Source organism: Microcaecilia unicolor, chromosome 4 (genome assembly GCF_901765095.1).
Source record: "Microcaecilia unicolor chromosome 4, aMicUni1.1, whole genome shotgun sequence".
Classification (NCBI taxonomy): domain Eukaryota; kingdom Metazoa; phylum Chordata; class Amphibia; order Gymnophiona; family Siphonopidae; genus Microcaecilia; species Microcaecilia unicolor.
The window spans coordinates 190243337-190266030 of NC_044034.1; the positions used below are offsets into that span (position 1 = coordinate 190243337).

General features: G+C 41.8%; 1 protein-coding gene across 1 annotated transcript in view; it reads right to left on the reverse strand.

The window, feature by feature from the left end:
• ABCC8 (ATP binding cassette subfamily C member 8) overlaps positions 1–22694 on the reverse strand; it is an 803652-nt gene that overhangs the window by 77625 nt on the left and 703333 nt on the right. Inside the window, 2 exon segments of the mRNA XM_030201075.1 lie at positions 1162–1264; positions 20107–20199. Of these exon segments, the coding sequence (XP_030056935.1) occupies positions 1162–1264; positions 20107–20199 (196 nt within the window).

The following is a 22694-nucleotide window of genomic DNA, read 5'->3' on the forward strand; positions in this document are numbered from 1 at the left end:
TCATTCTGATTATAAATCCACAAGTGGATATGTGTTTATGTATGGAAATGTACAAATTTCTTGGGCCAGTCATAAACAAAGTATTGTGAGTCTGTCTTCTACAGAAGCTGAATATGTGGCTGTATCAGAAGCATGCAGAGAACTGATGTGGATTGAAAAACTTTTGCTGGATTTTGGAATAGCTGAACAGAGACCAATCCAGATAATGGAAGATAATCAGAGCTGCATCAGACTGTCACAGAATGACAAGGTTCAGTCACGCACCAAGCACATCGCAACGAAATACCACAACGTGCGAGAGCTGGCGAAAGAAGGGGTCATCAGTCTAGACTATTGTCACACCAGTGAGATGACAGCTGACATCATGACCAAACCGTTACCCAGAGAACGTTTTGTGAATCTGCGAATAAAGCTTGGACTTTGTATGAATTAATAATTGCATGACAGTTATGCATGAGAAGGGGTTTGTTGGAATAATGTATTGTATTTTACATGCATTGTCTGTCACCAATTTTTCTCTGTGATTACTCTGTGACCTCTGATGTGAATTGTCTAGAGAGGTCACACCCATGCAACTTCCTGTGGGGGTTAGGCACAGCACATGGAGCTCATGATCTCTCCTAAGCTGAGGATCTATGGTGTGAGCATCCATTACCATCTAAGCACATGGAAAGAGCTGATAATCCAAATGTATAGTATTATGTATATATAAGCCTGTCTGAATATAATCTAACTACAAACTGTGAGTAAACAGATGTTTTGTTACTTCAACTTTAAAGTGACTCAGCAGTGAATTATTCTGGGGTGTATGTGAGAGAGATGAAGAAAAGAAATTAACATTTCTAAAGCTGAAGCTGTGTGTATAAAATCTGCTAATTATTTACTACAAATAATCCAACAGTCTGGAGAGGATATACTTATGTAATTATATATCCCTACAGTTATATATATTGTTAAGCTACAAGAAAGGGGATTACCTCACAGTGTGATAGAGTTAATGATATAACTTTAAGTGCCACAGCCAGTGTTTTATAGCAACATCAAGCACGGAGTTTAATATTGGGTTTTGTTTTTTTAGCATTAAGGGTACATTTCTTTAAACAAAGTGGGTCACAGCACTCTGTAAATTATATTTCACGTAATGTAGTGAGAATCACTTGCCATGCGGACCTCCAGCCAACGATTCGCGGCTGTAAGGAAGAGGGAGGCGATGTTGTTAGAATCTGTATGCTCAAGAAGCTTTTGTCTGAATCGGGCTTCATACCTTGAAAGAAAGAGCAGTGTGGATACTTTAAGAAAATTCACCTATTTCTTTACTTGAGTCATTTTTAAAAGTTAGAAAAATAAAAACAGATTTTAGTAATCATGCTTTACACATCTTGCAAATGCAAATAAAGTAATTTATTCTGGGTCAGTTTTGACTGCATCTCTATTGGTACTCCCAGTTTAACTTTTATTTCTTGCCTAAATCTTCAATGTTGTTGTTAATATAAACCATAACAAATTTTTCTCTTGTTTTGCAATTTTTAATTTTTTAGGCTGGTTTTTAAATTGAAATTTCTGTAATTTTACATTACAACACAATTAGAAAACTAAGAAAATAATCCAAGAAGAAAAAAAGAGCAATAAGCCTTAACAGTCACAATTTCTTTTCCCTCATCTTTTAGATGGATCTGTCAGGAGGACATTTCCTAATATAGGGGGGAAATGGGACTTGATATACCGCCTTTCTGAGGTTTTTGCAACTACATTAAAAGCAGTTTACATCTATTCAGATACTTATTTTGTACCAGGGGCAATAGAGGGTTAAATGACTTGCCCAGAGTCACAAGGAGCTGCAGTGGGAATCAAACTCAGTTCCCCAGGATCAAAAACCACTACACTAACCACTAGGCTACATCTTAAGAGTGCTGGCTTCCTTACACGCTCATGTATTTCTTTCCCTTTCCCTAGACATTTTACTTTTCCCTCCCTCCCCCCAACTCAGTCTAGAAATAGGTTGCCAGAAAACATTTTTTCCATGTAGTTTCCCATCTAGTTTAGGGGAATTTCTGTTTTGTCTAGGAGTTCCTCCCCTTTTGTTGCCACAGAAGATGACACAAAATGAAACATTTCTGGCCCCCTTTAATACACTAGGGTGAAAGGTTGCGGCCGCCATATTGAATGCAGTTGCAGCCATGGGCAGGAGTGAATGGGCATTGCTCCTGCTCCAATGGACCTCTCTGGATCACCAGGAACTGATATAGGCCCAGGGGGCTTACAGAGAATAGGAGGAAGTCTGGCAGGAAGAGGTTCAGAAGGGGTGGTCACGGAGATGGGGGCCAGAAGGGGGGGCCTTAGGTTGTCAGGGGGGGGGGGGATCTTGAATCACAGGGGGGCTCTCATTGCCAAACAAAACCCTTCCTGTTTTCATTTGCTAATGACAGGAAATTACAGAAGAAATGTCATTGTTAATGACTGACAAATCATTTTCATCACATTTGAATTTATCCCTTTTTACTTTTTTTGTTAATGACTGCCTTCTGTACCATATTCCTCTCCTCCAGTCCTGTATGATTTTCTTGCCAAACACAAATCTTGGGCAGTCACTTCAGTCAGCACTTCTTAGCCCTGAGAAGCTCTGAGGGCATGAAGCAGTCCCTGCTGTAACAAATCCTGGCAACTTAGTTTGATATGCTGTATTCTTCTGAAAGGAACACTGGGCAGTGGATATTATTCTTAGATCATATTCAGACTGACAACCAATGAAAATTATACACTCTCATCTCAACATAAAGGAGTAGATGTCATATGCTTATTTCCAAGTGTAGAACAATCTGGTAAATACAAAACAGAGAACACCGGGTGATATCCTTTATTAAAAAAAACCGTTCTAAGAGACTCCAAAAAACTTTCTGAAAAATGTAAACAGCCTTTTATTAATCCAACAATATCCACAGTCTCTCCAGCAGGGTTGAGCTTCCACAGAAAGACGAAGTGAATAATTTCACACCAACATTTTAAAAAGAAATGTTCAATCAACTCCAAACTGCCATAACAATTTTGTACTCTTTGCTCCAACTGGTTTCACCCTCCATAGGCTTCTTCAGGGAACTCTGCCATATTGCCCCAGTATGTGGGGTGGGAGATGATGCAGTCTTATGACATGTCTGCTCCCTGAAGAAGCCTGTGGAGGGTGAACTGGTTGGAGCAAACTGTATAAAATTGTTATGGCAGTTTGAAGTTGATTGAACATTAAAAAAAATGTTTGTGTGAGATTATTCACTTCATCGTTCTGTGGGAGCTCAGTACTCCTGGAGAGGCTTGTAGATATTACTGGAATAATAAAGGGCTGTTTACATGTTTCATAAAGGGGCCCTTTATTGCAGGGTAAAAAGCATTACCATGTGGCATGCTCAGGTGTCCCGTGGTAGTTTTGAGATGAGAAAGTGCTTCCCATGTGCTAAAAAAATAGAATTTATTTTTTTTAGTGCTATGGGCATGTCTGGGGGCTGAGAGTAGGTGTACTCCGCGCTAACCCGTTAGCATAGCTGCATTGCTGCATGCTAACTGATTAGCTGGGGATAGCACTGGCCACCTTTTCGCAAAGCTTAGTAAAAGGGTTCAAAAGTATTTTGGAGTCTCTTATAAAGTATTTTTTTTAATAAAGTATAATAAGGATAACTCTTATTTTTTGGATATGAATATTTCCCCCATGGATATAAAATTGTAAAAATCCCTTTAGCACATAAGAACATGAGTAGCCATACAGGATCAGACCAATGGTCCAACTAGCCCAGATTCCTGTTTCCAACAGTGGCCAAGCCAGGTCACAAGTACCTGGCAGAAACTCAAATCGTGGCAACATTCCATGTTACAAATCCCAGGGTAAGCAGTTTCTTCCCATGTCTGTCTCAACAGCAGAGTATGGACTTTTCCTCCAGGAACTTGTCCAAACCTTTTTAAAACCCAGATACGCTGACCACTGTTCCAGAGCTTAACTATTCTTTGAGTGAAAAAATATTTCCTCCTATTTGTTTTAAAAGTATTTCCATGTAACTTCCTCGAGTGTCCCATATTTGTACTTTTGGAACGAGTAAAAAATTGATTTATTCTACTCATTCTACACCACTTGGATTTTGTTGACTTCAATCATATCTCTCATCATCTGTCTCTTTTCCAAGCTGAAGAGCCCTAACCTCTTTAACCTTTCCTCATACAAGAGGAGTTCCATCCCCTTTATCATTTTGGTCACTTATTTGAATCTTTTCTAATTCCACTATATCTTTTTTGAGATATAGCAACCAGACTGACATAATACTCAAGATGTGGTCCGCACCATGGACCGATACAGAGGCATTATAGTATGTTCGGCTTAGTTCACACATCCCTTTACTAATAATTCCTACCATCCTCTTTGCTTTTTGGCCACCATCGCACACTGAGCATATTATCTACAATGACATCTAGATCTTTTCTTGAGTGCTGACCCCCCAAGGTTGACCCTAGCATCAGTAACTATGATTTGGATTATTCTTTTCAATGTGCATCACCTTGCATTTGTTCATATTACATTTTTATCTGCTATTTGGATACCCAGTCTTCCAGTTTCCTAAGGTCTTTCTGCAATATTTCATAGTCCAGAGAACATGTTTTAACAACCTTAAATACTTTTGTGTCATCTGCAAATTTAATCACCTCACTTGTCGTTCTGATTTCCATATCATTTATAAATATGTTAAATAGCACTGGTCCCAGTACACATCCCTGTGGCACTCCACTGTTCACCCTCCTTCATTGAGAGAAATGACCATTTAATCCTTCCCTCTGTTTTCTGTCGAATAACAAATTCCTAATCCACACCAGAACCTTGCCTCCTATCCCATGTCTCTTTAATTTCTTAGGAGTCCTCTCATGAGGAAATTTATCAAAAGCTTTTTGAAAATCTAGATATACTACATCAACCGACTCACCTTATCTGCATGTTAGTCATACCTTCAAAGAAATAAAGCAAATTGGTGAAGCAGACTTCTCTTGGCTGAACCCATGCTTACTCTGTCCCATTAAACCATGTTTGTCCATGTGTTCTACTACTACTTATCATTTCTATAGGGCTATAAGGCTTCTTTATAATAGTTTCCACTATTTTGCCTGGCACCAATGTCAGGCTTAATGGTCTGTAATCTCCCGGATCACCCCTAGAACCCTTTTAAAAAATCGGCGTCACATTGGCTATCCTCCAATCTTCAGGTACTACTGATGATTTTAAAGACAGGTTACATATTATTAACAGCAGATCAGCAATTTCATACTTTGTGTATGAGTTCTTTGAGTACCCTTGGATGTATGCCATCTTGGCTAGGTGATTTACTACTCTTTAATTTGTCAGTTTGGCTCAGTACATCTTCCAGGTTCACTGAGATTTCTTTCAGTTCCTCCACATCATCCTTAAAAACCATTTCCAGTATAGGCAGATCTCTTACATCTTCTTCTGTAAAGACCGAAGCAAAGAATTCATTCAGTTTCTCTGCCTTATCCTCCCTGAGCACCCCTTTTGTTCCTTCATGATCTAACGGTCCCACAGATTCCCTCACAGTCTTTCTGCTTCTGATGTACCTGTGGCAAGTTTCTCTTCATATTCTCTTTTAGCCTTCTTTATTAATGTTTTGCAGCTGGGGGGAAAATGGTAGAGGCTATTATTAAAAACAAAATTACAGAGCACATCCAAGGACATGGATTAATGAAACCAAGTCAGCACGGCTTTTGTGTGGGGAAATCTTGCCTGACCAATTTACTTCAATTCTTTGAAGGAGTAAACAAACATGTGGACAAAGGGGAGCATGTTGATATTGTGTATCTGGATTTTCAAAAGATGTTTGACAAGGTACCTCATGAAAGGCTACACAGGAAATTGGAGGGTCATGGGATAGGAGGAAATGTCCTATTGTGGATTAAAAACTGGTTGAAGGATAGGAAACAGAGAGTGGGGTTAAATGGGCAGTATTCACAATGGAGAGGGGTAGTTAGTGGGGTTCCTCAGGGGTCTGTGCTAGGACCGCTGCTTTTTAATATATTTATAAATGATTTAGAGATGGGAGTAACTAGCGAGGTAATTAATGCTGATGACACAAAGTTATTCAAAGTCGTTAACTCGCAACAGGATTGTGAAAATTACAAGAGGACCTTACGAGACTGGGCAGCTAAATGGCAGATGACGTTTAATGTGAGCAAGTGCAAGGTGATGCATGTAGGAAAAAAGAACCCGAATTATAGCTACGTCATGCAAGGTTCCACGTTAGGAGTTACGGACCAAGAAATGGATCTGGGTGTCGTCGTCGATAATACACTGAAACCTTCTGCTCAGTGTGCTGCTGCGGCTTGGAAAGCGAACAGAATGTTGGGTATTATTAGGAAAGATATGGAAAACAGGTGTGAGGATGTTAGAATGCCGTTGTATCGCTCCATGGTGCGACCGCACCTTGAGTATTGTGTTCAATTCTGGTCGCCGCATCTCAAGAAAGATATAGTAGAATTGGAAAAGGTGCAGCGAAGGGCGACTAAAATGATAGTGGGGATGGGACGACTTCCCTATGAAAAAAGACTAAGGAGGCTAGCGCTTTTCAGCTTGGAGAAGAGACGGCTGAGGGGAGACATGATAGAGGTATATAAAATAATGAGTGGAATGGAACAGGTGGATGTGAAACGTCTGTTCACGCTTTCCAAAAATACTAGGACTAGGGGGCATGCGATGAAACTACAGTGTAGTAAATTTAAAACAAATCAGAGAAAATATTTCTTCACCCAACGCATAATTAAACTCTGGAATTCGTTGCCGGAGAACGTGGTGAAGGCGGTTAGCTTAGCAGAGTTTAAAAAGGGGTTAAACGGTTTCCTAAAGGACAAGTCCATAAACCACTACTAAATGGACTTGGGATAAATCCACAATTTCAGGAATAACATGTATACAATGTTTGTACGTTTGGGAAGCTGGCCAGGTGCCCTTGGCCTGGATTGGCCGCTGTCGTGGACAGGATGCTGGGCTCGATGGACCCTTGGTCTTTTCCCAGTGTAGCATTACTTATGTACTTATGACTTACCAGTGCTTATGCTGCTCCTTATATTCGACATTTGGGTACTTTTTCCATTCTTTGAAGGACAATATTTTGGCTGTAATAGCCTATTTTACTTCACCTTTTAACCACGCTAGCTGTCATTTTCTCTTCTTTCCACCTTTGCAAAATACGTGGAATGTATCTGATCTGGGCTTCCAAGATGGTATTTCTGAATAACATCCACACCTGATTTAGTGTCCTAACCTTAGCAGCTGATCCTTTTAGCTTCTTTTTAACCATTTTCCTCATTTTATTATAGTCGCCCTTTCAAAAATTAAATGCAGCTATTGTAGCTTTCCTTTGCGTGTTCATCCCAGATAGTACATCCAGTGCCATTGAATAGCTCCAGACTAAGCGAAATATCTGAATAATTGATGCAGTTATTGCAGACATTGTCCCTTGAATATTGGGATCTAAAATTTTTAAAAGGGACAGAATGGAGGAAAATGTATCTGAACAGTATGATTGGACTATATAAACCAGCTCTACAGAAATAAGTCAGCATTTGGTCACACAGGGTGTTGACTCCAATATGTGCAAGATCAGGGCTCTAATACCAACATTATGAGTGACATTGTAGCATGATATGAGTGCTGTACTCTAGATTCTAGATTGTTCCAGAACATAGAACTTAAGGTGTAGCATGATATGGAGCATGAGTGGAGGAGTGACCTAGTGGTTAGGCTGGTGGACTTTGGTCCTGGGGAACTGAGGAACTGAATTCAATTCCCACTCCAGGCACAGGCAGCATCTTGTGACTCTGGGCAAGTCACTTAACCATCCATTGCCCCATGTAAGCCACATTGAACCTGCCATGAGTGGGAAAGCGCAGGGTTCAAATGTAACAAAAAAAATGAGTTTAATTGTCAGAGTTATTGATTTTGATGGAATCAGATACAAATGTATAAATATAAAATATACAGGTACAAAAACTTATTGGAGCAGTATCAGATAAACTGGCCTGACTTTCACCCTTCCCCTGAAGACCACTGATACCAGGCTAGCTGGGTGGATACTTAAAACGTCAATCACAACATCTCCAAAGAACAAAAGTCTGCATATTGACAGCAATCAAAAAGATTGAATGAAACTCACAGACAATGACTCAGAGATTGAAAAGCCCATCCTAATCTAACAAAACCTGCCTAATCTAACAAAAGAAAGCCCATCTATGCTAGACAATGACTCTTTTAATCCTGTCAGATACCTTCTGGATGTATATCACAGCTGATAGCCAGACAGGAACTCTTATGATGTCATTAAAACATGTGACCAGTTACCATGCTCCATCTCAAAACTAGATGGAACTAGTTTTCAGCTATCCCTGAGTTTTCTTTGGATCAAATACACCCCACCTGACTTCAGCCTATGGTCCAACAAGAAATTATAAAAACCCTGGAACACGCTCTGCCTCTCTCTGCTCCGCTCTGCTTCTTCCTGATCTACACCTCTATGAATCCCTGGGCTTTGCTGAACTTCACACACATCCAAGATAAGACTTCCTCCAGGCTCCAGCACACTCTGCAACAAAAAGACTTATTTCTAGCAAGGACCTCCTTTATCACTCCAAGTATAGAAAGTCCACTTCTATACTTACCTGACTCACACTTTTCCTCTTCCTCTCCCTTACTTATCTTTGTACTTCACTAATTGTATCGGATATCCTGGAATGACAATACCATAACAGGACTCTGTAAGCCACATTGAGCCTGCAAATAGGTGGGAAAATTTGGGATACAAATGCAATAAATAAACCAGCAGCCTCCATCAAAGCGAATTACTATTAATCCAGGCTAATTAATAATTCAGACTTTCTAACAATATTCATGTTGTGGCACATTTCCCTTGTGTAAGATCCCTAAAAACTGCCTCTTTTTAACATTATTGCATTACCTGTATTATAAACATTTTAAAGTTAAATATCTGGTCTTTATGTTCTGAGCACATGTCCTTAAACATTACAGTGCAGGTTAATGTAATTCTCCAAATATATCCCTTCATTCCCCCTTTCCCCTTTTTCACCTTACAAATTTTTTTTTACATTTTTTTCAACATCCAATGATGATATATGTATTCATATTATTTGTTTCTCTTACACTGTGGATCAATAAGTTTGGCAGCCTAGCCAAGTCATGGATTTTTATTTTTAATTACTGCACATCTTAATCTGTTCCAGATCTCTATTGGTTTGTCCAAAGGACTCCCTCTGACATTTGGTGCAAGTGTAATCACTTAAGGATTTTTGTTTGTTGGCATTAGTTTATCTGTGCAGTTTAATCCTTGTACTGCTGCTGTTTTTGGAAGCACAAAGGTCTAGAGCCTTACTATAAACCCCAACTGTCACTGCTACTGAATTATTGGAATGGCCTCATCCTAAAATTAGTTAAGAACTAAAATGAATCTGGTACTTACTAGCCACAAGGTGTGCTGCCTGACCAATCACAGGCTCTGATCCAAGTCCTATCACAAGCCATTTAGATAAGTGCTTTTTCTGGAGGAGTAGCCTAGTGGTTAGTGCAGTGGATTTTGATCCTGGGGAACTGGATTTGATTCCCACAGCAGCTCCTTGTGACTCTGGGCAAGTCACTTAACCCTCCATTGCCCCAGGTACAAATAAGTACCTGTGTATAATATGTAAACTGCTTTGAATGTAGTTGCAAAACCACAGAAAGGCAGATATCATTTCCCTTTCCTCCTTTTATTCTGAAGCTGTTCTCCCCAAGTTGAAGGTGAAATAGTAATCAAGTATTAAAGTGATTGAGATACATTATAAAGGTGAATGCCAATTTACCTGAGGCCTTTGGTAGCTCCCAGAGCTGCACTGCACAGATGGCTTTTAACTTCATTGCAGTAGAGTAGACCTTGATAAATTTTAATCAAATCTAGGAGCCAGTCCTAAAACTTAGGAGCCAGAAGGCGAGATTGCTCTTGTTTCTCCTTCCCCCCATCCAACTTTATCCACAGTGATTTTTTTATTGGGGGGGGGGGGGGGGGGAGATGGGCTGGATTGCCACACCTTCTCTAACATGAGCACGCAATTGTGGAATGCAATACCTACAGCCCTGAAAGCTATTGATGAAATAACTATCTTCCGCAAATCTCTGAAGACACATCTATTCAACAAGGCCTACAAAGAGAACCCATAGCCTTACAAAACTACCTCACCAACTCACCCAATTACTACAGTCCACCTTATATCTTGCCTAACACCTTCCTTCTCTCCTCCCTCACCTAATCTTTGTACATTACTAATTGTATCTGATATCATGGAATGATTATGTCATAACCAAACTCTGTAAGCCACATTGAGCCTGCAAATAGGTGGGAAAATGTGGGATACAAATGCAATAAATAAATAAATACTTCACATATCACCATACTCTGAGTCCCCCCTCCCAGTCTTTCTCATATCCTCTATTCTCTCCCATGTTCTTTTCCAGCCTTCACCCAGTCCCTCTCATGCAGTGGTGTTTCTAGACAGGAATATTTTGGAAGGCAAGAGAGCATTTAAACTAGTGAAGGGGAGAGGGGAACATCACAGCCCACCTCTCCCATATTTAAAATTAGCTATGATACCACCAGAGGCATAGCCAGGTTTTGATCTCAGGGGGAGCAGACTTTTATAAAATAGGCGCCAGTTGGTGTCAGCTAGACAGCAGTGTTTGTGTTGTTGCTCAAGGGCTGTGGCGGGCAATAATTAATGCAGGCTGTCTCTGTTGAGTCCTGCCTACAAGGAAACAGTAAGTTACATTAGGAGGCAGGACGCAGAAGAGGTCCCTGTACTGGCCAGAGCAGGCAACCTGTCTTCTTAACTTCAAATAAAAATATTCAAATCGAGACCATCACCTCAGGAATAGCACACACAGTCCTTCCACTGCTAGACACCTTGTTTAAATCAAGATGGGCAAGATGTGAAGAACACTAGTCTTGAGCATTTTTATCTTGGGTGACCTTTGGTGGACCTTGCCCCAGAGCCTACTTTCAAATAGGGCTAGACACTTTGTGAAATAACACAAACCCCTGCAAAAAGATACCCAAAACCTATACTGAAAACTTACCACACCATAACAGCCCTAACCCACCTATGAAAAGACAGTGCTATAAATATTACAGTGAGACCTAGAGAAATGTTTCCATAGGTGGTCCTGGAGTACCCCCTTGCCATTCAGGTTTTCAGGCTATCCACAATGAATCTGCATGAAAAAGATTTGCATGTAATGGAGGCAGTATATGCAAATCAATGTCATGCATATTTATTGTGGTTATCCTGAAAACCTGACTGACAAGGGGGTACTCCAGGACTGCCCTAGAACACATAAGTACATAAGTAATGTCACACTGGGAAAAGACCAAGGGTCCATTGAGCCCAGCATCCTGTCCACGACAACGACCAATCCAGGCCAAGGGCACCTGGCCAGCTTCCCAAACGTACAAACATTCTATACATGTTATTCCAGGAACTGTGGATTTTTCCCAAGTCCATTTAGTAGCAGTTTATGGACTTATCCTTTAGGAAACCGTCTAACCCCCTTTTAAACTCTGCCAAGCTAACCGCCTTCACCACGTTCTCCGGCAAGGAATTCCAGAGTTTAATTACACACTGGGTGAAGAAACATTTTCTCCGATTTGTTTTAAATTTATTATACTGTAGTTTCATCGCATGCCCCCTAGTCCTAGTATTTTTGGAAAGCGTGAACAGACGCTTCACATCCACCTGTTCCACTCCACTCATTATTTTATATACCTCTATCATGTCTCCCCTCAGCCGTCTCTTCTCCAAGCTGAAAAGCCCTAGCCTCCTTAGTCTTTTTTCATAGGGAAGTCGTCCCATCCCTGCTATCATTTTCGTCGCCCTTCGCTGCACCTTTTCCAATTCCACTATATCTTTCTTGAGATGCGGTGACCAGAATTGAACACAATACTCAAGGTGCGGTCGCACCATGGAGCGATATAACGGCATTATAACATCCTCACACCTGTTTTCCATATCTTTCCTAATAATACCCAACATTCTGTTCGCTTTCCGAGCCGCAGCAGCACACTGAGCAGAAGGTTTCAGTGTATTATCGACGACGACACCCAGATCCCTTTCTTGATCCGTAACTCCTAACGTGGAACCTTGCATGACGTAGCTATAATTCGGGTTCTTTTTTCCCACATGCATCACCTTGCACTTGCTCACATTAAACGTCATCTGCCATTTAGCTGCCCAGTCGCCCAGTCTCGTAAGGTCCTTCTGTAATTTTTCATAATCCTGTTACAAGTTAATGACTTTGAATAGCTTTGTGTCATCAGCAAATTTAATTACCTCGCTAGATACTCCCATCTCTAAATCATTTATAAATATATTAAAAAGCAGCGGTCCTAGCACAGACCCCTGAGGAACCCCACTAACTACCCTTCTCCATTGTGAATACTGCCCATTTAACCCCACTCTCTGTTTCCTATCCTTCAACCAGTTTTTAATCCACAATAGGACTTTCCTCCTATCCCATGACCCTCCAATTCCTGTGTAGCCCTTTCATGAGGTACCTTGTCAAACACTTTTGAAAATCCAGATACACAATATCAACGGCTCCTCTTTGGTCCACATGTTTGTTTACTCCTTCAATGAATTGAAGTAAATTGGTCAGGCAAGATTCCCCACACAAAAGCCATGCTGACTCGGTCTCAGTAATCCATGACCTCGGATGTGCTCTGTAATTTTGTTTTTAATAATAGCCTCTACCATTTTCCCTGGCACCGACGTCAGACTCACCGGTCTATAATTTCTCGGATCTCCCCTGGAACCTTGTTTAAAAATCGGCGTTACATTGGCCACCCTCCAATCTTCCGGTACCATGCTCGATTTTAAGGATAAATTGCATATCACTAGCAGTAGCTCCGCAAGCTCATTTTTCAGTCCTATCAGTACTCTAGGATGAATACCATCCGGTCCAGGAGGTTTGCTACTCTCCAGTTTGCTGAACTGCCCCATTACGTCCTCCAGGTTTACCGTGAAGTCAGTAAGTTTCTCCGACTCGTCCGCTTGAAATATCATTTCCGACACCGGTATCCCACCCAAATCTTCCTCGGTGAAGACCGAAGCAAAGAATTCATTCAATCTCTCCGCTACGTCTTTATCTTCCTTGATCGCCCCTTTTACCCCTCGGTCATCCAGCGGCCCAACCAATTCTTTTGCCGGCTTCCTGCTTTTAATATACCGGAAAAATTTTTTACTGTGCTTTTTTGCCTCTAATGCTATCTTTTGTTTGTAATCCCTCTTGGCCTTCTTTATCTGCGCCTTGCATTTGCTTTGACACTCCTTATGCTGCTTCTTGTTATTTTCAGATGGTTCCTTCTTCCATTTTCTGAAGGCATTACTTTTAGCCCTAATAGCTTCCTTCACCTCACTTTTCAACCAGGCCGGCTGTCTTTTGGAGTTCCGTCTTTCTTTTCTATTTGTGGAATATGTTGTGGCCTGGGCCTCCAGGATGGTATTTTTGAACAGTGTCCATGCCTGTTGTACAGTTTTTACCCTCTCAGTTGTCCCCCTAAGTTTTTTTTTTCCACCGTTCTTCTCATTTTATCATAGTCTCCTTTTTTAAAGTTAAACGCTAATGTATTGGACTTCCTGTATATAGTTACGTCAAGGTTGATATCAAAACTGATCATATTATGATCACTGTTATCAAGCGGCCCCAGTACCATAACGTCCCTCACCAGATCATGCGCTCCACTAAGGACCAAGTCTAGAATTTTTCCTTCTCTCGTCGGCTCCTGTACCAGCTGCTCCATAAAGCTGTCCTTGATTTCATCAAGGAATTGTACCTCTGTAGCGTGTCCTGATGTTACATTTACCCAGTCTATATTTGGCTAATTGAAGTCACCCATTATTATCACATTGCCCATTTTGTTTGCGTCTCTGATTTCTTTATCATTTCTCATTCTGCGTCTACCTGCTCATCCTGGCGAGGCGGACGGTAGTACACTCCTATCACCGGCCTTTCCCTTTTATACATGGATTTCAACCCACAATGATTCAAAGGGTGTGATTTGTGTCCCTGCTGGAATTTGTAATTATCTGAGTCAAGGCTCTCGTTAATATACAATGCTACCCCTCCACCAGTCCAAGTACACCCCTATCACTACGATATACTTTGTACCCCCGTATGACAGTGTCCCACTGGGTTATCCTCCTTCCACCAGGTCTCAGTAAGGCCGATTATATCCAATTTTCATTTAGTTGCAATATATCCACTCTCCCATCTTATTTCTTAGACTCCTAGCATTAACATATAGACATTTCAAAGTATGTTTGTTGTTCCTATTTGCATGATGCTTAGTACTGGACACTACTGATTTGTCATCTTTTATCTGATCTTTAGTTGTATTTAAGGGCACCTGGCCTACCATGGTCTGTTGCGCAACCTCACTATCCAGAAACCCTATCTTCCCTGTTTGTGAGGTATGTTTGCAAGATACCTTATCCCGAACCATGCGCTTTTGACAGCCCTAACAGCCCTAACCCACCTATCAGACGACAGTGCACTGGGCTCTGGAGCATCAATATACCTACTATTGGGAAACTGGAACAAGCTGCACCGTTACACATTCATACACAGATACTACATGCTAGTAGAATCCTTCACTTCAGTCACACATGCAGAATATGGACAGACCCTCATCTATATAACATAAGAGTAGCCATACTGGGTAAGGCCAATGGTCCGTCTAGATCAGTATCCTATTTCCAATGTGGCCAACCTAGGTCACAAGCACCTGGCAGAAACCCAAATTGTGACAACATTCCTTGCTACCAATCTAATGCAGAATAAGGAGCCACAAAAAAAAATTAACAATAAAAATTGAAATAGAGACCCCTCCCTGCCCAAGGAAGCCAGACTCTAAACAGTGCAATACTGGTAAAAAAAAAAAAAAAAAGAGACAGACATGCATTTTCTCCTGTACTTTGCAAAATAAAAATAGAAAAAAATGTACATTTTACAAAGCAGGTACATCTCAGTCTTTACAAAGTATTAAATAAAAATAATTTTTTTCTACCTTTGTTGTTTGGAAATTTGGCTGGTCCTAGTCTTTTTTTCCATGTTCCATGAGTCATCCTTACAAATTCTTTTCCAGGTTGGCCTTTCCATTTCTTCGCTTGCCTCTTGTCTTCTTCCTTTCCTTCTCTACATCTGTCTCCAAGTGCATCATCCTTTTTTCCTCTGCACCACTATTTGTCCTGTCCAGCATCTCCCTTCTGTGTCCCTTGTCCCTATCTCCCCCCTTTTTCAGCACAAGCCTATCTGGTCTCCTCATCTCCCCCTTTCTAGCATCTGGTGTCCCCACCTCTCCCTTTTTCTAACATTGTCCTGTGTCCCCATTTTCCCAGATTTACCCCTGTTACCATCTTCCCCCTTTTCCAGCATTATCTCTTTGTCCCCATCTCACCCCTTTTTCACCATTGTCCCTATATCCCCCTTCCAGTGGTGCCCCTCTGTGTCCCTATCTCCTCCTCCCCTTTCCAGTAGTGCCCTCTTTGTGTCCCTATCTCCTTCCCCCCTTTCCAGTAGTGCCCCTCTGTGTCCCTATCCCCCTCCTTTTCAGTAGATTCCCTATCTCTCCCCCTTTTCCATAGTGCCCTGTGTCCCCATTTCTTCTTTTTCTAGCATTCCTCTTTGTGTTCCAGTGTCTCTACCCTCTCCCTGTCTAGTACTGACTGTGTCCTTCTCCCTCCTTGTCCAGCATTTACTATATCCTTCTCTCTCCCCATGTTAGCCTTGTTCCCCATCTCTTTCAGCGCTCCCCATCCTCCTTGGGGCCACATATCTCCCTGGCCTGCTCCCACGGTTCATCCTCTGGCAGCTCCAAGGAGGTTTTAATAGACAGGAGACAAGTGACGTCAAAATGTTAAAACCAATTAGGCCATTCTCAGTTTCCCCTTCACCGTGCAGCTGTCATCGCTGCATTCTCAAAAGAAAGCAAACAAATCTATGAATTGCTGCATCCACGTTGTCACTCTTTATTATTGGTAGCATTTGTATTTAATCTCACTTATATTTTCAAACATGTCGATTTGTGCAGTATACGGATGTAAACAGAAGTATAATAACAGAATAACTTTTCATAGGAAGAGTAGTAATTTGTTATAAATCATAATCAGTGTGTCATTTGGAGGGGCTGGTTATAGGGACACTCTAGCATGTGTTATATATAAGCCACACTGAATCCGACTTTGCTTGGGATAATGTGTGATATAAATGTTAAAAAAAAATCCTTTATCCTCCACGACACTGTCTATCCTGTTGGATAGTGATGGCACAAGGAAAGCAAGTTTGGTCCAGTGAAGACTAACTCAAAATAACTTGTTCCTTAGCTGGGCCCTAGTATTAGCATATTAAAAATGCAACCATACTATGCCTCTGTGGCTATGTTCCACTAATGTTAAACAATTAACTGGATTTCTTGAAAAAATTATATAAACGTAGGATGCATGACTAGGGACACAACATATACTTTATTTATCCAATATCACAATTACTCATGTACTGCCACAAAACAACCTTTTTAGGGTGGATAGTGTTCCTTTTATTATCGACCAGATAGAGATAAGAGTTGTTCAGTTTTGGCACAGTATAAGTCATCAAAAGAACAAAATATAGAAAACAATGGACTGCATTAGGGGCTTATTGCCCATTTATGTTTAAACAAAAGAGACCTGCATGAAACAAAATATTTAATTTTATTTTGACATATAAAATCACATGCCCCTGAAACATGTTCAAAAAACAGAATAATCCATTTGTGTATCTAAAAGGTAAACTTCTACAACACAGAATGAAGATGTGGATTCCATGTGCCCCAATGAAAGGAGGGTTTAATTCTACTTCCATTTAATTTCAGTATATTCTATCATCTGAAACAGCTTTAGCAATTTTACAGATGGACCAACAATAAAGAACAACGTGTATGCAGCAGATTGTAAGTTTGCTTGCTTTGTACGTCAACAACGGCTGCACGGGGGGGGGGGGGGGGGGGGGGGGGAGTGGAAACAGATTACCAAAATTGGCTTCACCCTCTCTTCTGCCCATCTCTCCCGTCCCGTCCACGTGGTCACTTTTTACATCCCTGAAGCCTTCTCCGTTTCCCTCCTGCGCAGCACCGGCGATTCGATTCACAGTCAGCCTTCTGCCAGCGTCGGGGCCTCTCTCTCCTCAGGCGCATCCCCGCCTACTCTATTGCAACTTCTTGTTTTCCGCAGAGGTGGGATGAACCTGAGGAGAGAGGCCCCAACGCTGGCAGAAGGCTGATTGTGAATCGCCGGTGCTGCGCAGGAGGGAGACGGAGAAGGCTTCAGGGATGTAAAAAGTGACCACGTGGATGGGACGGGAGAGACGGGCAGAAGAGGACTCGGGAGGGAGGGAGCAGAAAAAGATATTTATTGCCACGAGGCACATAGGTGTCATTTTTTCAAAACAGCTGTTTAGGGGAGCGACCGCTCCCCCTGCGCCCCACCTAGCTATGCCACTGGATACCACACACACACACACACACAAAAAAAGAGTTTCCAACAGTATTTTATGCATAAATAAACCCCAAGTCAGATTCAGCCACCCAGTAAAACTATTAATCAATAGATTCTTCTACAGGAAAGCAGGCTGGAATCAATATTGAATGTGACAAAATATCAACATAAACCCCACAACTCTCAGTTCTATAACATAATCACCACACTTCTCCAACAATGGAGATGACATTTCTCCTTACACCTCCATTGTACAAAATATACAAATATTAAAACTGTGATATCATTTCTGTCAGACGTTTTGTGAAGTAACATACAAACCTGCAAAAAAGATACTCAGAACCTGTACAAAAAACACACTACCAAAACAGCATTAACTCATAGGATTCAAAGTGCATGCTACAAAAAAGATCACACCTCAGTCACACAGGCAAACAACAGACAGACCCTCAGCAAACAGAGAAAACCGAACCATAAGTTAGTGACAGATATGAAGGCAAAAATTGAACTGGAACCCTCTCACTGTCAGACTCTGCATGTACAGCAATACTGAAGAAATATAAATTAATTTTCATTTGTATTGAGCAAAATAGAAAGACATCAGAGATGCATGTTTCCCAAGGCTGACATATTTCCCAATTAATACACTCAAAGTAAAATACTTATTTCTGCCTTTGTTGTCCGGTCATTTCCGTTGGTCCCCAATCTCTCTTCTCTACTTTCCTCTGTCTCTCTTCTAACTCTCATTTCAAGATCTGCTATTTCCATTTTTCCTCTCTTGTCCTAACTTCTTTCATTCCTCCCCTACATCTGACACTAACCTTCTTTCAGCTTTTTCCTCCATTCCTTTCTTTTAAAACTCACTATCCACTCAAAATTCAGCTTCCTTCTCACCTTCTAATTCTAAATCTCCTTCTTTTGACTTTTCAGCTACCTATTAGCAGTCTATCTCACCTCTCTCCTTGCCCATGTCTTCATTCTTACCCTTTTCCCCAGCATTCTCATCTCCATCTCACTTCTTCCCTAGCTTCTTATTCCTTTTTTCACCCTTTCTGAATTACCACATTTCTACCCTCTGTACTCACCTGTAACCTAGCTCTCATCTATTTTCTTCTGTCTCTCACCTCCTCTCTGTCCACAGCTCCTTCCCTATTAGTCACCCTTTCTAGTCACTTTCTCCTGTCTCTTACCCTCTTACTACCTCTCCAGCCCTATTTCCATCCATCCCTCAATCAAATCCTTGCCAAGCCCATATAGCCCCTCTGTCATGGTTCCCATCTCTTCTAATTCAGCATCTCCCCGTTCTTCCTCTACCTCACAGCCCAACATCTTCCCAACTCCTCTGCTTTCTCTTCTACCATCATAATCCAGCATCTATCTGCCTTTCCCTCTGTTCTTTCTTCCGTTCCCCAGTCCAGCATTGGTCCACTCCCTCTCTTCCCCCTTAGTCCAGAATCCTCCTTTGTAGTCCAAAATCTTCTTGTTCATTCTCCCTGGTCTAGCATTTCCTTTGTTTCTTCTCCATGGTGCCTCACCCCCCAACACAATACAGCATATCCCATTCTCTTTTTTCTCGGACAATCCACATTCACCACTTCCTCTCCTCCCTGGTAGTTTGACATATCCCACTCGGTCCCCCATTTCCCTTCTCCTTGTGGTCCAGCATCTTAGACTGACAGTTGAAACAAGGACATAGCATGGAGCCTCAGCATGTGCACTTAAGGCAGGCCATCACCCCGCACACTCTAACAGGAAGTCTGTGTGGAGTGGGCAGGGAGGCAGCCTGCCTTTAGCGCACACAGAGGCCAAGGCCCTGCACATTATTGATCTTCCTGCTGAACTTTGCTGCTGCTACCCACCATAATTATGTGGATTTGCCAGCTATAGGGGCCCAATCCTGGGTTCCTAAGGCTTTCCACTGAGGCTACACACTTGGCTCAGTAGCCGGTACTGCAGTGGGTCACAGACTTGTACAGGTCCCTCCTTCCTTTCCCCAGCCACAAGGTCTGTGTGATTAAAACCTGTGTTTGAACCGCGGAGTTTTGTAATTTATTTGAACCACGTTTGGCTCCCTACTCACAAAACCCACAGTTTAAACACAACTTTCAGTTATGCAGACCAGGAGGGACCTCAGGAAGTTTGCGACCTGTGGCCAGTGCCAGGGCTGAAGCTCCAGTCAGACCAGTGTATATGTAGTGCCTGGTCTGGCTGTAGTGACATCTATGCTTAGAAACCACTCTTCTCAGCTCTGCACAGCACTCGGGGTCTCTATAGTTGAGGTTTGGAAAGTCTTGTGGGCTGTGGTACTGGGTCCCTGGCCAGTGATAGCTGAGACAACATCACTACTGGTTGAAAATGACGTCAGGCCCAATGCAATATTGTTATCAGCCTATCAGACCTCCAAGGGGAAATTCATTGACTCCCCCACCCATACATACATTGCATACACTCTCACTTGACTGCACAGTTTGCTGTATGGACTAATTTTCAAGGAAGCTAAATGGATACCTGAAAGCGCGTATTGTAGTTAAACCTTCCACAGTCTCAGAGAAATGGGAAAGAAGTGGGAGCTGGGTGCTGTCATCTAACTGTTGCAGATCCCTGTAATAAGGACAAGATCAATAAATGCATGAACTGTGATTCCTTTAAACTGCCAACTCTTCATATCACAAAAACTAATATAAAAAGCTTAATTTTGCTCACTGTTCTAAGATTCCAAAAATTAAAATATTATTGTTTTCACAGAAGAAATCAAGAGCTGTTTAATTGGTGCTCTGTTATAATATGGAAATACACATTGGTTTATTGAGACACCAACACAATCTAAAAAAAGAAAAACCCTCATGAACCGTGATTGCAAGTTTAGGTGATTTTCAAATAGCCAGCATAATTGCAATGTTGTACCTATGGCCATTGTTGCTAATGTTCAAAGGGAAAGATATGGAGAGCTTCTCTTTGACATTGCGTACTAGGTTTGTGGGCAATAAATAGCTGTCGACTTTGTACCTACTATTTTTGTGGGCAAAAATGCGCAGAAAAATAGTGAACAAAGAGTTGAAAATCAGCATGTGCAAATCAACATACTCCCAGATTCTATGTATGGCGACTAAAGTTGCACAAACAGGCAAGATGGCATCTTGAGAGGAAAGGTGCAGGGTGAGCTCTGATCTTTTCCTCGTCTAATTACCTCTGAATTATTTCCTTGGCACTTTTCTTCATGCTGAAAAAGAGAGGAAAGCAATGCATGTTCCCTGCCACACCTGCAGTCCCAGTAATGGGCCTGAAGGATCGCTTCACTGCTCTATCCCTTCAATCTGGTGCGATTGCCTTCCCACTACTTGAGGCTGACATCATGTTCAGCTTGGAGCTTCGGAGTTTTTGAAGTTGTTTTTTTCGGGGTAGGGGGTGGTTAGCGACCACTGGGGAAGTCAGGGGAGGTCATCCCAGATTCCCTCCGGTGGTCATCTGGTCAGTTCGGGCACGTTTTGATGCTTGTTCGTGAAAAAAATGGACCAAGTGCTCGTGAGGGACGCCCTTCTTTTTTCCATTATTGGCTGAGGACGCCCATCTGTTAACCACGCCCTCATCCTGCCTTCAGTACACTGCCGACACGCCCCCTTGAACTTTGGTCATCTCCGTGATGGAAAGCAGTTGAGGACGCCCAAAATCGGCTTTCGATTATGCCGATTTGGGTGACCTTAGGAGAAGGACACCCATCTCCCGATTCGTATCGGAAGATGGGCGCCCTTCTTTTTTGAAAATAAGCAGGATAGAAACATAGTAGGTGACGGCAGAAAAAACCCTGTACGGTCCATCCAGTCTGCCCAACAAGATAAACTCATATGCGCTACTTTATATGTATACCTCACCTTGATTTGTATCTACCACTCTTTCAGGGCACAGACCGTTAGAAGTCTCTGCCCATTACTGGACCCACCGCCCCAACCACTAGCCCTGCCTCCCAATCTCTGCTAAGCTTCTGAGGATCCATTCCTTCTGAAAAGGATTCCTTCACGTTTATCCCACGCATTTTGAATTCCGTTACTATTTTCAGTTTCCACCACCTCCCTCGGGAGGGCATTCTAAGTTATCCACCACTCTCTTCGTGAAAAAATACTTCTGACATTTTTCTTGAGTCGCCCCCTTCAACTTCATTTCATATCCTCTAGTTCTAGCACGCCTTCCCCGTCTCCAGAACAGGTTCATTTGCGGATTAATACCTTTTAAATATTTGAACGTCTGTATCATATATAACTCCTATAGAGGTCCTTTTACAAAGGCGCACTAGCATTTTCAGTGTGTGCTAATGATTATCATGAGCTAAACGCTAGAGAAGCCTATAGGAATGTATGGGTATCTCTAGTGATTACTGCAGGCATATTTAATGCACACACTAAAAATTCTAGTGCGCCTTTGTAAAAGGACCCATAGTGCATAATTTCAAAGGGGTATGTCTAGTGGGTATTTCGGGGTGTTCCTATGAGTTACGTGCATTTTTATACAAAACGCCTGATCTGTGCCTAATTTAGGCGCTGGCATTTTCACCTGGTTTCAGCAGGCACCTTAAGTTAGGCGCATTTTAGGCACTTAGGCGCATAATCAGGACCCCCATCTACTCCTATGCCAACAATCTATGCCAATGCTAGATCTGTGGTGAACAAGACCCTACTAATAAAAGGAATTACTTGAATCTTCTTATCTGGGATTTCTGTTCATCTCTGAGACATAGCTCACAGAAGACAACAGCCCAATACTACCCCACCTATATCAACCCAGATATAGGTGGGGTAGTATTGGGCTGATCATGGTCTGATCATTACCAACTAGATTTTACCATTAACATCTGCCTGATGAGCCAGCCCAATCACCAACCTTTTAAGCAAATAAGCTCCGTAGGGAAAATTAATGATCCAACTTCTATACCGAGTTAAAAGATTCCTTTACCCCTGAAAGCCCATGCACGAATCAGTAAAATCTGTTTGGGACACTAACGTGAAAATAGTGCTGGATAAAATTACCCCAATTATGACCAGAAAGGTCAGAGCTATAAGAAAATCACCCTGGTAGTTTGAAGAGCTCATTCAGCTAAAATAAGA